We start from the raw sequence: 18,652 nt of genomic DNA on the forward strand, positions 1-18,652 counted from the left end.
TGAGGACAAAGCCTGGCAAACCAGATCACTGACTTCTGGTATCAATTGTGGTTTGGCATGATATCCTGTTCCAAGTAAACGTTGTAAGCAAGGCATTACAACAAACTCAGTCGATGGACATCGCGACTGCGACTACTTTGATGAAAAGCTTCCTTGATTTTGTTGTGGCCTACAGAGACAACAGATTTGAATATGCCTCACTGCTGCCAAAGAAATAGCAAAAAGCTCCAGTGTTAAGCCTGTCTTCAAGGAAACTCATATTCATTGCAAGAAGAGACAGTTTAGTTATGAGGGCAGAGATGAGGTGACGGGAAGCTCAGAAGAAAAATTCAAAAGGGAATTGTTTTGTTCATTCGTTGATACTGTTTGAATGTCCATCATAGAAGGGTTTAGAAAAATGAAGCACCACAAAAAGACCTGGGCTTTTTGCATGACCTTAGTAAGCTGCCAGCGGACAGGAAAACACTCTTGAACAATTGTACGGACCTTTACCGGATGCCGACACCTGGAGAATGTTCAGACATCAATGATAAAGACCTCTGCCAAACTGGACAACATCCATCACATTTTGCAACATGGGAAGCATACTCTCCACTCCAAGTTTTCCAATTCATTCATGAGGCACAGCAGACAGGCATTTTTCTTAATGTGTGGATAGCTTTGAGGATTCTGCTCATGCTACTGGTCACAGTCAAGAGTGGTGAGCACAGTTTTTTTTGTTTTTTTTAAAGCTCAGGATCATTAAAACATATCTTTGATTGATGATGGCACTTGAAAATGCCATTGACCAGTCTTTTGATCTCTCTGATGCTGTGCTTCAGTTCACGAGGGCAAAAGCGAGGAAAAACAACCTCCTGAACTAAAGGACTAGGGTTGACATTCTAAGACTATCACCTACTGCAACACTGTTTAATACTGGTCCACGCAATGTTGGTGCACAGTTCAATTGCTTGATGTTAGTACATTTCAGTTATTCTTCAAATTAAAGTTTCTATAAGCGCAGAGAAAAGGATATGTTTATTTGCTTACATATGGCATGAATAAATACAGAGTTACAGATCATAGCATGCAAATTTATTGTCTTATGACAGGGATAAATCATGCATGCAAATCGTGGATCAAAGTCAAGAAATGGGCTACAATTGCAATAAAAAATAAAATATTTGAAAGGTTAACAAATGGGTGGGTGTCAAAGATGCACCTCACCTGGGTCGCCATTTGGGTTAGGGCCAGCCCTGCACACTTAGATCCTTACTCAGGAAAAGCTCCCATTCCCTACTCTCCCCGCCCCCCTCACCCTGCCCCAGTTGGCTAGTGCATATACTTCCTTTACATTCAATCAGAGTTTTGCATTAGGTGGGAAATCCAGATTTTGTCCAATAGTATGAACTGCTACACAATAACCCAAAGCTTGAATGCTAAATAGGTGGAGGAGCTCTCCTTCCCATTTGTCTTCAACTTCTTGAGATGTTATGTTATAACTGCACGTCCTTCACTTCCCCACTAAATATCTTTTTTTTTTTTGTGGGTTACACTGTGCCACTGACTTAAGCAGAGTTCCTCCAGTGATTTCAATGGTAAGATTTGCTTAAGAATCAATGACCTAATGTGACCCCGTGTTTTTAAATGCCAAAAGCAAACTGTTCTAATTAAGGAGCAGGTATCTCAATATCAGAGGGTAAAGTTTGGCTTCAGTTACAAGTAGGAATGATTTCTGCCTATTCTTCATTTGTGTATATCGTAAACCTACCATATAATGTGTCAGTCTCTGTTCATTTTCTTGTGCACCAAATTCACCCACACATTATGGGGAGGGGAAATAATATATTTGAAAATATGTTGCGAGTTTAAAGTTGAAGGATAAAAGGAATGTGACTCATTTTGCCTTTGATTCTCATTTTATAAAAATCCTACCTAAGCCATTTCAAAATATGTTTAAAAACAAAATATAATTGGTCACGGTCTAAGGTTATGTCTGCTGTGTTTCATCTTGGAACTAACTCTTAGAAATGATAGCAGACTCTTCTCCTACCTACAGTCTTCTCATTTTATCTGGTTACTTACGTCTAGGCTCAACACCTCACCATCACACTGTTGTCATAGCAACAACAAAAATTGTATTTGTGACTAATCTGGTTTGCTTCCGTCCACCTGATTTCTTTAAGCATGAGCAAGTACTGTAGCTGTATACTTCTATTTTTTTTCCCCCTTCCTCCACTTCATCGGTTCATAGTACTCCTATTCATGTGAATAGGAGTTCTATGGACAGATATAAGGAAAATAAGACCTTTCATAAGTAAACCTGCTGTAATAGCGTCCACCCAAGATCATAGCAATGACAGGTTAACCTCATCTCTACAGCTTTCATTTTCTTGAATCTAATTTACCGAATACAGAAATAAAAAACAAAACCAAAATAAACAATGTCCAGTGTTTTAGCCTAAAACTTTGACGTACATCGTGCCAGTCATGTAGAGAAATCCTCAAGCAATTTATAGACTGATTTATATCAGATTAATACCTATAAATGGTATTTCAGCCAAGGAGTGGATAGAGGAGTAAACAATAGACACATGTATTACGAAGGAGCTGGTAGCAACTTTAAGTTTGACCAGCACTTTCCATTATCACACAGTTTTCAGTGGCTTGTAACTTGGCCAGATTTTAACCATTCAGACATAAGTTTCCCGTACTTGCTCTCTGCCTCAAGCTGCTTTTTTTTTTTTTAATTTTAATACTTTCTGCTAAATTGGCTATTTCTGAGAATGAAGTTAATTAAAAATTGGTAGTTTTGCTAATGTTACAAGATTAGGGTGCCTAGAGCCTTGCATAGGAATTGTTTTTAGTATTTAACTTGAAATAAATAATAAATGAAATGCTTTTTCAGCTGTTTCTTTGAAGTCTAATATCTTCATGGTTTAGAGCAGGAACTTGAAGTTTGATTGAAGGTGCGAACTGTCCTAAAGGTACACAGATGTCTTTTGCTGTTTCCATGAAAATCCATCAGGTCTGAAAATAATTATTTACGCTTTCTCAGCAGCGCTTGTTAAAGGTTTGCAATCTCTGAATGTTCCATCTGCACTGTGCCTCCTCCAGCCCCACTCGCCATCCAGCGAAATTGAGCATGTTCCCCCACTCCGCTTTCCTGCCATCTGCACTGAGCATACTCAAAACCTGAGGTCCAGATTGGATGCAGCAGCAGCATTGCTTTGGCCAGGGAAGGAGGGCTGGGCTCGAAGGAGACCATGAGGTCTAGCGTCAGCTCTTCTACTAACTGGTTTTAATAATTCAGTGCACTTCACAACTTTTATTACTGAGCAAGGTCTCATACCTCTAACTTAGGAGGCAGGCATCTCCCACCTATTTAATGATTGGACAACTGAGAAGCTGCACAAAGACACTGCAGGAAGAGCTGTGAATAGAAATCTGTGTCGAGTATGGGAGACGCAGTCGCATTGATAGCCACTAAATGTGCCAGATCTATGTGTTTGGCTGAGATATCTGTAACCATTAGACACAACTCCCCTCCAGAGCCAGGAACATAACTGTAGAGATAGGTTTGTAGAAGATTATAATTTAGAGATGCTCCCTCATCAGGGACAATATTATGTCAAAGGAATTTAGAGATGTGCCCTGACAGTGGGGGTTGGGAACTCTGTATGGCTGCGTGCAGCTGTTCATCAGAGACACTTTCCAGTTTGTTTTACTCAAGTTTTATTCCTGTCTCATTCACTGGTTTGTTATTTAATGAACCCCAAGATCATTACAGCAACCAAACAATCCCGACTCCAAATATTCCATTGCCACCTAGAAAATGGTTGTGCAAGGCACTGATAATGTGTGTGTTGTGTCCCTTTGTAAAGGCTGGTTCACCCGAATGACATTATAACTTGTGATAATTAAAGATATATCAAAATGTGTTTTAAGCGTCATTGGAAAATAGCATCTCTAGTAGATAGGGCGCTTCAATACCAGATTGGTAAATGCAGTGGATTGCTCTGCTCTCTTCCCTCTGAGTCTCTGTGAACAGGTTCTCCTGTATGGTCCTGGGGGTTGGGGATGCCTTTCACAGCTGTGTCTTGGCTCTTGGGTATGTATGTTTCATTTGTTGATAGAAATGCATATTGAAATGTATGTGTAAGACTCCTATTTGCTGAATGATCCGAGCAGGAGTTTTGTAAATTTCAATAGCATACTGCCCATTCCAAAAAACAGAGCAGATGAATGTTTTGGTATACAAGTGAGATGCATGCTGGACACCCACTACATTAACCAGTGAGCAAAGTCTGCTGTAGAGGTTACTCAGGAGTAGATCTAGTAGGAGAACAGGGAGGAAAAAAATCCCATAACATTTTTTGTTTTTCATTGCAACTTCGGTGCCACTAGTCCTTTTTCCAATTAACTCTACTCAGGAACATAGTGGTGAATACTACAGGCAGACTGCTTCAGCCTTTGTACTTGAAGACAAATTATAGCTTCCAGATCTGTCAAGCTTGACAAAGTGTTCTTTAAAGTTATAACAGAACTGTGCTTAAAATAATATATAAGCTACACTTTCAGATCATGGGTTGAGGTTGGGTAGCTTCGTGTGTGTGGTGTAGAGGGGAAGGAAGAGGAGTGAACTGAGAAATTTCAAAGAAATGTTGCACTAGAGAGCCAAGAGTAAGTCAGGTGGGCTATAACCTTCAGAGATAAATAGACTAACACTGTTCACACAGACACCAAAAAGTAGAAGATGAATTACAAATATATTTTTCCTCTCGCATTAAGAGTCCAACCCATCTCCCATTTAAGCCAATAGAAAGTCTCCCTACTTCTATACCCCATCCTCCCAATCACCTGTTTTCCCCTGGCACTGGTGGTGTGTTGGGACAGGAGGTGGCACAGCCAAGCGTGTGCTGCAACACCAGAAGGGATTGCTGGAATAACAGCTGTAGGGGGCTGTTGCAAGTTGGTATAAGTTAAAGGGGTGCTGTGTATGTTCTTACTTGTGCCAGGGATCAGGGAAGTGCCCTGCCACCCTTCTTCAGGCGTGCTAAGCAGAACTCTGGCACAACCAAGGATCTAGGCCCAGCCTAGAGCACAAATATGTTTGAGAAAAGATGCCAAATTTGCTCTCCCACATGCGATTTGTATACTTTAATATCTTTGGAGTAGGGCTTATCTTGTATTGGGTGTCCTGTACAGCTTTCAGTACATTTTCAGCGCTTGACAAATAATAAAATGAGAACAATGAGGGTGCTGGTTGTGGTTTTTCTACCTGCCCAAGAGAACTAAACTGAGTGGGATTAGTTTTGACAACTGAAGATCCAGGATCTGTATCAATACATCTGGACCTTTGGAATTCTGCCATGTAGCACTTATTTAGGTTAAAGACGTAAGCAGAAATTATATTATACCAATTTCAAGGCCAGACATGTAGTACTTTAAATGAAATATGTGTTTGTTACAGCTTATTTATTTTTTTTAAAAGCACCACAAGCTATTTGCTTTATCTACAGTACGGAACATTTCAAAAAATCCGCTCTGCCCCTGCCAGTAGCAGTTATTGTGGAAATCAGGCTAGACTGCGGGTTTTACTATTAAAGGTCGGAAAAGAAAAATCAGGAAAAAGATCTAATAGTGAAAGTGCTATTAGATGTCTGATGGTTGACATTTCTATTCTGAAAACATACCAGTCACTTGTTATCTAAAAAAGTCAGTTCTTTGCTGTCGTGATACAACTGAGAAAGGCCAGCACTGCTACTAATAGAGAGAACTATTGCTCTTTTTCTCAGATGGAAATATTTTACCACAAAGGTCAGGACTGATATCACTTTTAATAGGCAGAACAGTGACTTGTTGAGAAAATCTGTAAACCTTTAGACCCCAAGCTCCTGAAGTCAATGGAGCTCCATACAAGGACCTTTCTGCCTGGAGCAGCTTGCAGGACTGGGATCTTAATACCCAATCCTGCATAGGGATACAGAGAACTATTCAGTATATGCCCCCACTTGTGTTGCATTTCTTTTGAGAAAGCCAGCCATGGAGTGGGCTGAGCAGTGGTTGCCAGCCTCTATGCAGTCTTTATCTGCTTAGGTCTGTGGGGCAGGAAAAGGCAGACTCTGGGCCCTACCTCCTGCTCTGGCCCCTACATGCGGTTCTAGTAGCATGCAGAGACTGCAGTGAAGCCACAAGAGGCTGGGGGAGAATACAACCCAGAAGAGGAACACAAGACTCCTGGGATTGTTCTCATATATTCCGGTTACCACTTCAGAACCTGGCCAGATCAGAATCCAGGTGGCACAAAAGATGGCTCACAGCCACCTTTGCCTCTGCCTACTAGTACGCATCTATGGCATTGCAGCTCCTAAGAAGCACAGCACAGTATCTGTCCCAGCAGGTGTGTCAGGACCTAAGGACATTTGTTCTTTCTTCTACACACACACACACACGGCTATTATCTAAACATACACATACATGTATACAAAAGTACATTGAAGACCTGAGTGCTCGTCTCAATCTGTCCTATATTCTATAGGTTATCTAGAGTGCACATTTGTTTAGAGCTGGTTGCGTTTCTAGCATTTGATAATACTCTTTTTGTCAAATACGTAGCAAAGGGAAGAGGGGGACATTTAAAGAGCGAAACCAAACAACAAAACAAAGTCTGAATAAAAATACAGAGAAATCCCTATACTCAAGCATCTGGTGCGGGTGACTGTGTAAAATGCGTATCTGTTCAGCCTTCAAAAGATGGTCAGGACTGTTCATCTCAATGCCATTGGAGGCATTCTTTCTGTACGTATGATCCTGCAGAGAGAATGCCTCTGGTAGGGTGATGCAGCAATACTTCCACCACACTATGGCTGTGTGTCCTAGGACAAAAACAAATACGCTGGGCCTCTCTGCTTGTCCTGCAGAAGCAGTTAATAAACTTGTTGTTTTAACTGTTTTGAAATTATGGATGATGTTGATATACAAACAAGGAAGGAAATGAAAAGTGACCTTAATTTCAAGTTGCATGAAAATCACATAAGAAAAATTAGTGTTTCAATAATGCAAGAGGAAAAACTGGTAGGAATGGAAATATTGTCAAGTTTCTGAGGCCATCACCAATAAATGAATAAAGGGAACAAAATGATTGGCAGTGTCATGTTAAGATTTTCCATTGCAGTACATATAATAAAGATAACCCTTTGCAAGAACTATAACAGTCATTGCAGTCCAAGTAGGAAACATGCCACCATCAAAGAAGGGAAAGAAACCTTTCATAAAACGGAGATATGTATCTGCTTTGTGCAGAAGGCACAATTATAACAGGAAGTAAATCATTAACTAAATGCTATCGTTTTCCCAGAATTCTTACCATAAACAAACATTTATTAGACTGTGTTTTACTAACGTCAACCAATAAAAGAAAATATCACTATGTGCAAAAGCTTGATGGAAAAACCTTTAAGCTTGTCAAAAGACAACCTTCAATCTGCATCAAACTGAAGGTCTATATGCTATAGAGCTGTGGCTTTCAACCTGTGGTCTGCAGATTATGTCAAAGACAACCAAAGGGGTCCGCACCTCCCTTTGAATTTTTTTAGGGGTCTGCAAATGAAAAAAGTTTAAAACCACAGCTATAGAGCCTCATATCCAGTGCTGGCTGCAGTTTTTCACCTGTAAATAACTGTGCCTGCATTTTTGTGTCTGCAATGAATTGTATACTACTCCTGGGGGAATTCTGTGCCACTGCGCAATGCAGAATTTTGCAGCAATTAATGGTTTTTGCACATAATTTCCTTTCCCCGAGAGAAATGGGCTGCAGTGCTGTTGGCCGCCACTAGGGGCTGCTGGACCTGGCCGAGCCCAACTCGTACATAGAAGACACTGCAGGTTAGCGCTGGGGAGGAGAGTAGAGGGTTCCCAGCAGCTGCAGCTTCCTGCATGCCCTGAAGGAACGAGACGGTGGCATGCAGGAAACTCCACACAAGCCTGGCTGGGACCCAGCACCAGGCTGTTTCTCCTTCTGGAACCCTGGGCATTAGAGGGACGGGTGTCTGGGCTGGGGAGGCCACGGCTGGGCTCTGTGGGTGAGGGGGACGGGTATCTGGCTGGGGAGGCCATGATTGGGCTCTGGAAGGGACGGGGAGGGTGTCTGGGCTGGGGGAACATCTGGGCTCTGGGAGAGAGGGGGATGGGTATCTGGGCTGGGGGGGCAACAGATGGGCTCTGGGAGGGGAGGATGTCTGGGCTGGGGGGACCACGGCTGGGCTCTGGGCTTCGGGGGAGGGTATCTGGGCTGTGGGGGGGCAGAGAAACAGAAACTGGGTTGTCATATGGGTTTCTTTAATTCTCTACTCTAGGGGAATTTTTGTGTGTGTCTGTATTGCTATAGACATACTTGCTGACAGGTATTTTGAAATCAATGACCAAAATAATTGAAACTGGCATGATTATATAGTGTTATTTAGACAAATAACATTTGCAGAATTTTGCAGAATTTTAAAATATTATGTGCAGAATTCCCCCAGGAGTATGTGTACACAACTATTCGTAGTTAAATATCTACTTTTGTGCCTACAGATCAGGTAATTAGTCATTTTACTAACATCGCACCTATAATTAGACAAGGTTGAAAAACTTCACTTGCAAAAACTGAGATCTGTCTGCATATCAAGCCCCTTGGTTCCAGTTTCTGCTGTTACACTTGTGCAATCTCCACTGAAATCATATGTGTTACTCCATAAGTGTAACTGAGAACAGAATTTGACCATAAGTGTCAACTTAATTTTGCCTGGAGATAGTAGGGTCTGATCTTCCCATAGTTGCTTAGATACTACAGTGATGAGCACAGTTTAAGAACATAAACAGAACTGAACTGACTTCAGTGGTAGTTGGATTTTGCCTTAGAAACCAGAAAGAAGGTACACATTTATTTAAGGGCAATCTGAGGTAATAATCTTACCTGAAGAAGTTTCCTGATTCTTTTCAGGTTGTGTATCAACAGGAGGTTCTTTTCTTGAGAAACACGGTCTAACTGTTCATCCAATTGTATTAACAAGTTCTGTAAGAGGATTGTTGCCATTGGTTCATTGTTGGAAGCGACCTCCCTATGCAACACAAAATTCTTAACATGAAATATGCATGTGAATGAACAAAAATGTCATGATATATGTCAAGTTATTTGCTAAGTAAGTTATAATCTGCATCTTGGTGAAAAATTCAGAATTAAAGGAAACAAGTAAAGACTTTTTTAAAAGATAGTTTGCTTCTTGCATGCAGTCTGGAGAAAAGAGTAGATGAAACCGTTTCACACTACAAAATACAAACAAACAAAAAAAACAAACCTAAAACTAACTGACATTTTTTCATGCAAAAAACTGTAATGTTAATATTCTAAAAACAAATAAAATATTTTGAATAGAGATGAGTCCAAACAAAAATCTATTCAATCACACCTGAAATTTGAGGTTGAAAGAGAGAAATTTGAGGTTTAAAAGTTATAGGACAGCTCGAATGACTATGTATTATCTGATTATATTAAGCTTTAATATTGTTTCTCTTCATTAAAGATAGATGAAGCCATATTTCAATAAATGTGTGATAAAGAAAATTTCATTCAGCTTACTTCTTTAAAGAATTATTTTTAAATAAAAATGTGGTATTTGATTTATTAAAAATCAAAGCAAGAAAGAGATCCCTAAACACTAATTAGTGTTTTTATTATAAATCTGCCTCGACAAGTAAAATATATGCAATGGAAATCTGTAATTGGTAAATTAATGTCGTGAAAACATTGGCACTTTTAATGTTTCCCTCTGAATCTCTCAGATAAATAAAGGGCAACATGCTATGTGAATAAGATGGCCTTTAATACATAACTAAAGGTACACTTTTCTTGCAAAGCATGTTCCTTCACAGTTCACAAGCAAACATGCTAGAAATCTGCCTGAATAAACCATAAAGTTTCCACAAATCAAACCTTAGTAGATAGAAGAACATTTAATCCTACCAATCTTGGCTTTCTATCCACTGTGCTAGTAGATGTCGGACTTCCATGGGAAAGTTATCATCATAGAACTGGTCTACCTGCTCCAAAAACTTTATTTCCAACTGCTGGACTTGACTCCACTGAGACATACTATAAAAGAAATGGTGAAATTGGTTTAATATTTAATGTATAATCTTTGATACTACACAAGCACTCCATGGCATGTGTATCATTTGTTTTCAGCATATGTTCATCCTTTGTCATACAATTTTATAGTCCTCCTACCCTTCATTTTTTCTGCTTTCAAAGGTACACTGTCCACCTGAAACAGTGAATTATTCAGTTAAAAAAAAAAAGAGTAAACAGTAGTTTCAGGTGTAAGACTGATCTGGGTACCCTGCGGATTTCTGTGGTTTCACACCACCTTTTCCTTTTTATTGTAAATGATTTTCTCTCCCTGGTTGCTGTGTGAAAGACTCATAAAAGTAGATCATAAAAATATCAGGCAGAACAGTGACTTTTCTTTTAACAGTATTTCCCTTTTCAGAAAAGTAGTTTACAAAGCCAGATATCATCACTTACAAGACCAGTAAGCTGGCAGGAAGGTGCCCTTGTTGGTTTGATTAATTCACACTACTCTGATTTTATATTCCACTTATCATTGTATTTCATCAACTTCAGCTGGTTCTAGAACTCCATCCTCTTCTCTATTGAGGTGCAATATCCTGCCCTAGCACATTGAGTTATTGCTCTAGTACATCTTTAACTGCAATAAACCTGTGTGCACTTTGGGTCCAAACCCAGGAGTGGGAAGGCCACATAAGAAATAAAAGAGATGAAAATGTAGGCATGATCAGGGCATCTACTGCCCCACTCTGAAATTCATATCTAGACTAAGCACCTCTATATCTATCTCACCTAGAAGGATTGTACCTTGGGGTTGCTTAAGATTGTAGTTGTATGTTTTTGGTAAACTTAGTACTGGGAAGAAAGGCAGATACAAGGAATAGGCCACCATGTGATGAGCTTGCATGGGGATAAGGGACAGACATTAGACCTGCATCGTCACTCCATACTCAGGCAAAACCAACATTAACTTCAGTAACTTGAGTGTGGGATTGCAACAATCTTTCAAGGTTGTAAATATTGGGCCAGATTCTCATGCTGCATCCAACTTCTCCTGGGCAGACTAGAGTGGGAGGGGTGGCCATCAGGAAGCTGGTTATACCTTCCTGATTCTCTGCCTTAATCCTGAGCACACATTAGAGTAGCTCAGAGGCTGCTCTAAAGAGCACCTGTTGGAATCATGTTCCAGCCAGTGCTCCTGCCAAACCCTCTCCATTCCTCCCCACCCCTGACATACTTCCTATGCTGGGGGCTGCAAAGAGGGAGTGACAAAGGAGCAAGCTATATCAGCTCAGTATCCCTAGCATGGTCTCAGTGGTACAAAAGAGGTAGAGAGTGAGCCGACGAAGTGAGCTGTAGCTCACGAAAACTTATGCTCAAATAAATTTGTTAGTCTCTAAGGTGCCACAAGTACTCCTTTTCTTTTTACGAATACAGACTAACATGGCTGCTACTCTGAAACCTGAGAATTTAGACCATATTTATTTTTTTAATTTACATTTTTATGTTGTAAAAAGTTATTACCAATCAATGCTGCAGATATTTTGCATATTTCAGAGTAAAACAGATAAGGGGAAAACACCCAAACAACAAAAATGTTGCTACAATGGCCTGTAACGCCTTTATTATTATTATTACTATTATTATTTGATGATATTACCTAAAAGCCCCAATCTCTGCTTGATTGACTGTAACAGGGTGGGTTTCTCTTTTTAGGGCCAGGAGGCCTCGGGCAGCCAACCCTGTGCTGTAATTAGCCCCATCTTAGCTAGACGGGGTAGGGCTAATTGTGGTCAGGTGACAGTATGAGACACCTGAGCCTCACAAAAGGGCTGAGAAAACTCAGTTTGGAAGATGAATCACAGGGAGTAGGTTGGGTTCTTGTAGGTCCTTAAATAGGGGGTGGAAGAGGGAATGAATTTGAAAGGGGATTCTAGGAAAGGAGCCAGAGTGACTTAAAGGTAACCCACAAGGGATAGGGAGCTGAGTCTGGAGGGTGGGCTAAAGATGAGCCCAAGCAGTGTGAAAGACCCTTTTGTTTGTGTGAGTTGCTGTTTTGGGCTTTCTGTACCATTGGTCAGGCACAGGGCCAAAGAGGGGAGGAGCAGGGAGGTTCTAGAGGTGACAATCCCTCCAATACGCCATCCTGGATGTTGGGGATGGTACTGTGGTGAGTGGAACTGCTTACAGGGCCCCATTGTGCTAGGTGCTACACAAAAATTACAGCTTGTTGAAGTGGTTTTGAGAGAAAAAAGACTATGGAACTGTCAGTCTTTTGAGACAAATATAGATTAACAGTTTTTCAATGTGAAAATTCAAAATGAAGCATTTTATTTTGAGTTGTTTCATAACGTCAAACATGGTCTTAAGCCATATATTCAGTGTCTTCATTATTACAACAATCTGTAACCTTCTAACCCCCTTTTTTTGTCCTATGACTACAGGGTGTTAATGGGCCACTTCACCTAGAATGGCCCCTTAGTTTAGCATTAGTAGTTAGCACATTGCATCTCTTTGACCTTGTATTTAGCTGTTACACTCTAGATATGTCTACATTGCAATTAAACACCTGTGGTGCACCTGTGCCAGGTGACTTTAGCTCAGAGGCTTGGGTTAAGGGGCTGTTTAATTGCAGTTTAGACTTCAGCCTGAGCCCAAACATTAAAACTAAACAGCCCCTTAGCTCAAGCACTGAGAGTCCAACTCCACTGGCATAGCCCAGGCATGGGTGTCTAAACTGCACCGAGTACCTTTCCCAGACCTGAGGAAGAGCTCTGGGTAGCTCAAAAGACCTCCCCCCAACAGAAGTTGGTCCAATAAAAGCTATTACCCCACCCACCTTGTCTAGCTAACTTTTAAAAAAAAAAGCATTTTGTTTTGATTGAAAATATAACAATTTTGTAGAACTTTATTTTTGGGTGACTTGTTGATATTTCAATTTGTTGTCCCATTTTGTTGTGATGCGTTATTCATAAAGCAGAATTTCCATTCTGTAGAAAATCCTGATGTTTTAAAAACAAACAAAAAACAACTCTAGTTCTGAATCTGAAAAATCAATTTTCCATAGAATCCAAATCCCAAAATGTTAATTCTCAAGACTGAACAGTTTACTTTGTTTAGATAAGGTAACATCATTTAGGGTATTTAATATAATTGTGATACTAAAATATTAATGTTAATGTCTACATTCATCAAAACTACAAAGTCAAAAGTGTTCTGTCTCATTGAAATGAAATGGTTCCATGTCCTCCAAATGAATTAAAAATAACTTCATAGATGCTTAAAATTTTTAATTAAAGGGAAAATAATAGTTTTTTGAATAAGAATCTCAAACCAAACACTAAAACATTATGAACTTCCATTTTTAGTTTTCATTGACCCAAAGGAAAACCCTGAAGAAGCTGAAGTACTTTATGGGTATAACTGAGTCCTGTGGCCTTAATCAGGCAACATTAAGGGAGGTCAATGAGAGTCTTTCCGTAATAAGTACTGCATAACTTAGTCTTGTGATATGTGTTACTGAGTGCTGTACATTAAGTCAATAAGAGCACCTAAGTTTAAAAACTGATTAACAGCCAAATCTTGAGGTCTTTATATAATTACTGATTTATCCCCCCTCCAGATATTGTTATGAATATATGGCAATTCTCTCCAAAAAGAAGCTTGTGAATATTTATGCATTGATAATGATATGCAGATCTTATTCAGCATTCATTTCTCCAGGATTACATTATTACAATTTATAAAAACTCCCTGCAACATCACTTTCAAGCCGCCTCCTTTTTACATTTCTTCTATTTAGTGGAAGAGAAAATGTTACCAACTATTTACTTTTGTTTTCTGGTAATTGGGTATGAAAGCATTTCATTCCCTTTCTGCAGCTGTATTGATAACTTTACACAGTTTGCATAACTGATCAATGATGTATATGAAGAGGGAAATGCATGTGTTCCTTCCATACTGATGACTGTGTCTTTTGCATATATAAAGACTGGTGATTTTTCTCACACACACAATCCATCCATCTTGTGCAACTTCTGTGGCCTGAGCTATAGAGGAGCTCAGACTAGAGCAGGAGTGGCCAAAGTGAGCCTGAAAAGGAGCCAGAATTTACCAACGTACACTGCCAAAGAGCCACAGTAATAAGTCAGCAGCCCCCCGCATCAGTTCCCCAACACCACACCCTCTCCCCTGGCTTCCAGAGCCTCCTGCCCACAGACAGCTCTGCTGAACAGCACCTCTCTCTCTCTCCCTGCACCTCCCGCTCAGCTGTTTCTTGGCATGCAGGAGGCTCTGGAGGGGGAGGAGCGAGGGCATAGCAAGCTCAGGGGAGGGGGCGGGAAGGGGTGGAGTGGGGACAGGGCCTGTGGCAGAGCCAGGGGTTGAGCAGTGAGCACCCCCCCCCCCCCCCGGCACATTGGAAAGTTAGCGACTGTAGCTCCAGCCCTGGAGTTGGTGCCTATACAAGGAACCGCATATTAACTTCTGAAGAGCCACACATTGGCCACCCCTGGACTAGATGATCACAAGGGTCCCTTCTGGCCTTAGACACACTTCAGTAGGAGTTTTGAGTGCAAAACTTTAATAGAATTAAATGGCTTTTGAGAATCCTGGAGTTTTGGATGTGCTAGGAACACCTAATAAGGCCCTAAGTAAGGACTACAGGATTTTGTCTGTAGTGTAAACTTTAAGGTTTCTTTTATGCTCACAGTCACTTGCCTGCATGACCCTTTGTACGATTGGGGCCTGTTTTGTAAATGGGAGACTTTTTTTTTTTAAAGCATATCCAGCTCAAACACAAACAATACACATTGTGGCAGGCTTTCCATTTCGCTTTTAGTCACAGGGCATGAACATGGCAAATGTATTTACTTTTCTCTTGTGGTGAAACAAACTGTAAGACAACGTGAAGCACAGACTTTATTCAAATTCATACCAAAAGTACTTTCCTTTTTCCAGGAAAAATTAAAGTTAAAAAAACTGAAAACATACATAGTTTAGTTTAGATTCTTATTCTAAAGCATCTAGTGCAGTACACAGAGCTGATATTGCAATGTAATGCAACAGACTATTTCTTAATGCTGCAATGTAACTTTCATATTTCATGTATGGTGTCAAAATAGTGTGTGTGCTATACAGTTTGGATGATCTGTTTCTATAACTTATAAATACATTCTAGGACAGTTAAATTCAATGGTATGTTAGGAAAGCATCAGGGCTTCAAAATGTGTATCTTCTGAAACTATCAAATTCACAAATGGAAGGTAAATGCAGGGGTGCTGGAACAATATGTATAGTAGGGGTGCTGAGAGCCATTGAACCAAACTGTAAACACTGAAATGACTTCAAGCCAGGGGGGTGCAGTAGCACCCCTAGTTCCACGACCTATGTCTAAATGTATCTGTTTAATTCTCAAAGCTCTGTGCCGTTAAGAGGGCCATTATTGTGCATAAGTGGGAATCTTATAAAACAGTGCCATAGCATCTACTTCTATTCGGTTTCTTTCAGGAGTTAGATTAATTTGTTTTCAAAACACAAATGGCCTGTACCCTTCTGGTAAAAGAAGATGATCTCTTAAGGCTGTCTTCGCACTATGCTCTAGCAGGGTTTCCGTGCAAATTTTGGGTTTCAGAATACGCTTCCTGAAAATGACTTCTTTCTGAACTTCTAACCGCAGAGCTTACCTGGGGAAGGCTCCCCCCCACCCCCTCGCCCAGGCCCAGGCCCAGGCCCATCTTTAACGGGGCACAATGGCAAGGAACCGCCTTCAAAGCTGCTCTGCAGAGCCCTGAGGAATCAGGGCTATGCGTAGGGGGGGGAGGCGAAGGGGGCCAACGAGCTAGTCTCTGTCCCCTGTTTCCTCGGCTGGCCTCGCTCCTCCGTTCCGTCAGCTCTTCTCTGCAGGTGCCCACTCAAGAAACTTGCCCTTCCACGCCCGCGGTTGTGGGGCTCGCTGCCCCTTCCCCCCCCCGGTTCGGCCCTGGAGCTGCCGGCCGCGGGGGCAGAGCTAGCGGCCGGGGCTGAGCTGCACGCAGCCCTTCGCGCCGCAGCCCCCGGGGCACGTGCTTCAAGATGGGTGGCCTCACCCGCCCCCACTCCAGGGAGCGCTGCGAGCGGGCGCCGAGCCGCGGGGGGCCCTGCCCGAGGCAGCCGCTGGCCTTGCCTGGAGGCCCGCTGGCTCCCCTGAAGGCCAAGCTCCCCCCGGGGGCCGCCTGTCCCCGCTTTTGCTGGGAGACCCAACCACCCACCCACCCGGCGCCAGCTGCTGCGACCCCTGCAGCGGCAGCTCGACGGGCGCCCAGAGCCGCAGCTCCTGCGCCCGCCCCGCTCTCCGTGCGGGGCCCCACCTGGGCCAGGCCGGCAGCTCGCGCGGGGCCAGGGCTGCCCGGGGAAGCCAGAGCGGAGCCCCAGCAGAGCCTGGAGCCCGGCTGCCCTCGCGCCCCTCCCCCGGTGCCCGCCGCTCTCCTCCCACTTGCCTGTCCGAGGGGCGCCCCCAGGCAGGCTCCGCGGGTGGCGAGGCGCGCAGGCTGAGCTCCGCCGGGCGGCTGGCTGCCGGCCCCCGCCTGCCGCGCGCTTTATTCTGCGCGCTGCCTCCCGGCTTTCCTGTGCGTCAGCGGGGAGTCCCGGTCCCGGTCCCCGTCCCCGTCCCCGTCCCGCCCCGGAGACCCCACCCCGCCACTAGGGACGCCGCAGCCCGCGCCCGGCGTGTCCCCCGAGGAGACGAGACCCTGCGCAGTGGCGAACCGAGCATGGGCTGGGGGCTGGAATTGCACTGGGCGAACCATCCCCAAGGGGCGGGGCGGGGGCTGGCCAGGCTCCAGGCCACTGCGTGACCCGAGGGTTTCAGTGCTGCTGTTCCCACGCTGCACCCCAAGAGGTGGATTTTGGAGTCCTGCTTTCCTACCGATCTACCTACTGCAGCTGTTGGCCCCAGCAAGGGGTGATTTGGCCAAGCATCGCCTTGCCCCCAGTGTTCCCACTGATGAAGCTTTGAGCATGATGTTGGCAACGGAACATTATTCTCCGAGCTATATTTTTCTTATTACGGTATTATTTTCTCTTTACATTTTTTTTCAACCTTATGTGTTGCAGGGTTCAAAATGGACTAGTTTTCCCTTTTTTGCCAGAGTCTCTGTGACATTTTAAAATACCTTTATCAAAATCATGTTAGATTGTCATTAACAACTTTGTGTGCCAAAAATGCTTGCTAACAATCCTGAATCCAGTTTCTATATGTATTTTCCAAAAGTGGAAAATTAAGCTGTTGACAGTTATTTGTGACAAGTTTGGTTTGGAGCGAGTGGGCCAGTTTTCATCAGAGAAACAAAAAATGTTGACAGGCTTTCTTATAGCCCTGTTACTGCTGAGTAGAGCCCTCCGAAACCTGTAATATGCTTATCCTCTTACTAGTGTATAGAGTGACCATATGTCCTGCTAAGATTCTCTTGCTTTTCAGTGAGTCGGTATAGTTTTTGCCAGCCCAGAGGTTGAGCAGCCAATGTCTTAAGTTTTCACAATGTTTTGTCCAACTTTCGTAAAGTAAATACATGGTTAATACGAGTTTAAAAGGCCAGGAACACTTGTGAAGAAGCTGTGCAGCAGATAGTGCTGGAGCTGTGAAAATGTCAATTTTTGATGTATGGAACTTTAGAGGCAGTGATTGTCATTGTGTTTTCTGATATTGCCCTAGATGTGCTACTAAATATTTTGTTTGGAAAGAGGGCACAATTTAAGGAGTGGACAGTTTTAAGGTCAGACGTATGAACAGTCAGAACTTAGGGGAGTGGGTGCAATACAGAAGTATCTCAAATAATTTTTTTTTCTGAATAAGCTCTGGATGGAAAAGAGTGGCTCTTCAGTCAGCAGTCCCACTGCTAGCACAATGCTCTGATATCTAAAAGTTATATGTTGAGAAGAATTTTGGTCTGATTCTCCAACATCACATGTGGCCAGGTTTGTTTACACCTGTCCAACATGGATATAAAATGCTACCAAATCAGAATAACATTTTACATCAATTTTGCCCTTGTGTGGAAATGACTAGAGTTAGACAAAGATCAAGGCAGTGACGAATCAGGATCCTAGGCCTGAGGCAGTGCAAAGCAGCTGGAATGCTGCCCTGTCAACGTTCCTTCCCCACTCTGAACTCTAGGGTAGAGATGTGGGGACCTGCATGAAAGACCTCCTAAGCTTATTCTTACCAGCTTAGGTTAAAAACTTCCTCAAGGTACAAACTTTGCCTTGTTCTTGAACCCTATGCTGCCACCACCAAGCATGTTAAACAGAGAACAGGGAAAGAGCCCACTTGGAGACATCTTCCCCCCCAAGCCCTACACCTCCTTTCCTGGGGAAGGCTTGATAAAAATCCTCACCAATTTGCATAGGTGAACACAGACCCAAACCCTTGGATCTTAAGAACAATGAAAAAGCAATCAGGATCTTAAAAGAAGAATTTTAATTAAAGAAAAAGTAAAAGAATCACCTCTGTAAAATCAGGATGGTAAATACCTTACAGGGTAATCAGATTCAAAACATAGAGAATCCTTCTAGGCAAAACCTTAA

At 42.5% G+C, this 18,652-nt stretch overlaps 1 protein-coding gene across 8 annotated transcripts in view; it reads right to left on the reverse strand.

Annotated features, from left to right (window-relative positions):
- The window catches only part of STAT4 (signal transducer and activator of transcription 4), a 62,224-nt gene extending 45,496 nt beyond the window's left edge, over positions 1-16,728 (reverse strand). For all 8 annotated transcript variants that reach the window (XR_012154337.1, XM_073306206.1, XM_073306211.1 and 5 more), the window contains exons 1-3: positions 16,567-16,728; positions 9,986-10,114; positions 8,939-9,083 (exon numbers count right to left, since the gene is read on the reverse strand). Coding sequence is in view for 7 of the 8 variants with exons in the window: in XM_073306206.1 (XP_073162307.1) it covers positions 8,939-9,083; positions 9,986-10,113 (273 nt within the window). In the remaining variant the exon portion in view is untranslated. The remainder of the gene's footprint in view (positions 1-8,938; positions 9,084-9,985; positions 10,115-16,566) is intronic.
- Positions 16,729-18,652: the final 1,924 nt, after the last annotated feature.

Source organism: Lepidochelys kempii, chromosome 11 (genome assembly GCF_965140265.1).
Source record: "Lepidochelys kempii isolate rLepKem1 chromosome 11, rLepKem1.hap2, whole genome shotgun sequence".
Classification (NCBI taxonomy): domain Eukaryota; kingdom Metazoa; phylum Chordata; order Testudines; family Cheloniidae; genus Lepidochelys; species Lepidochelys kempii.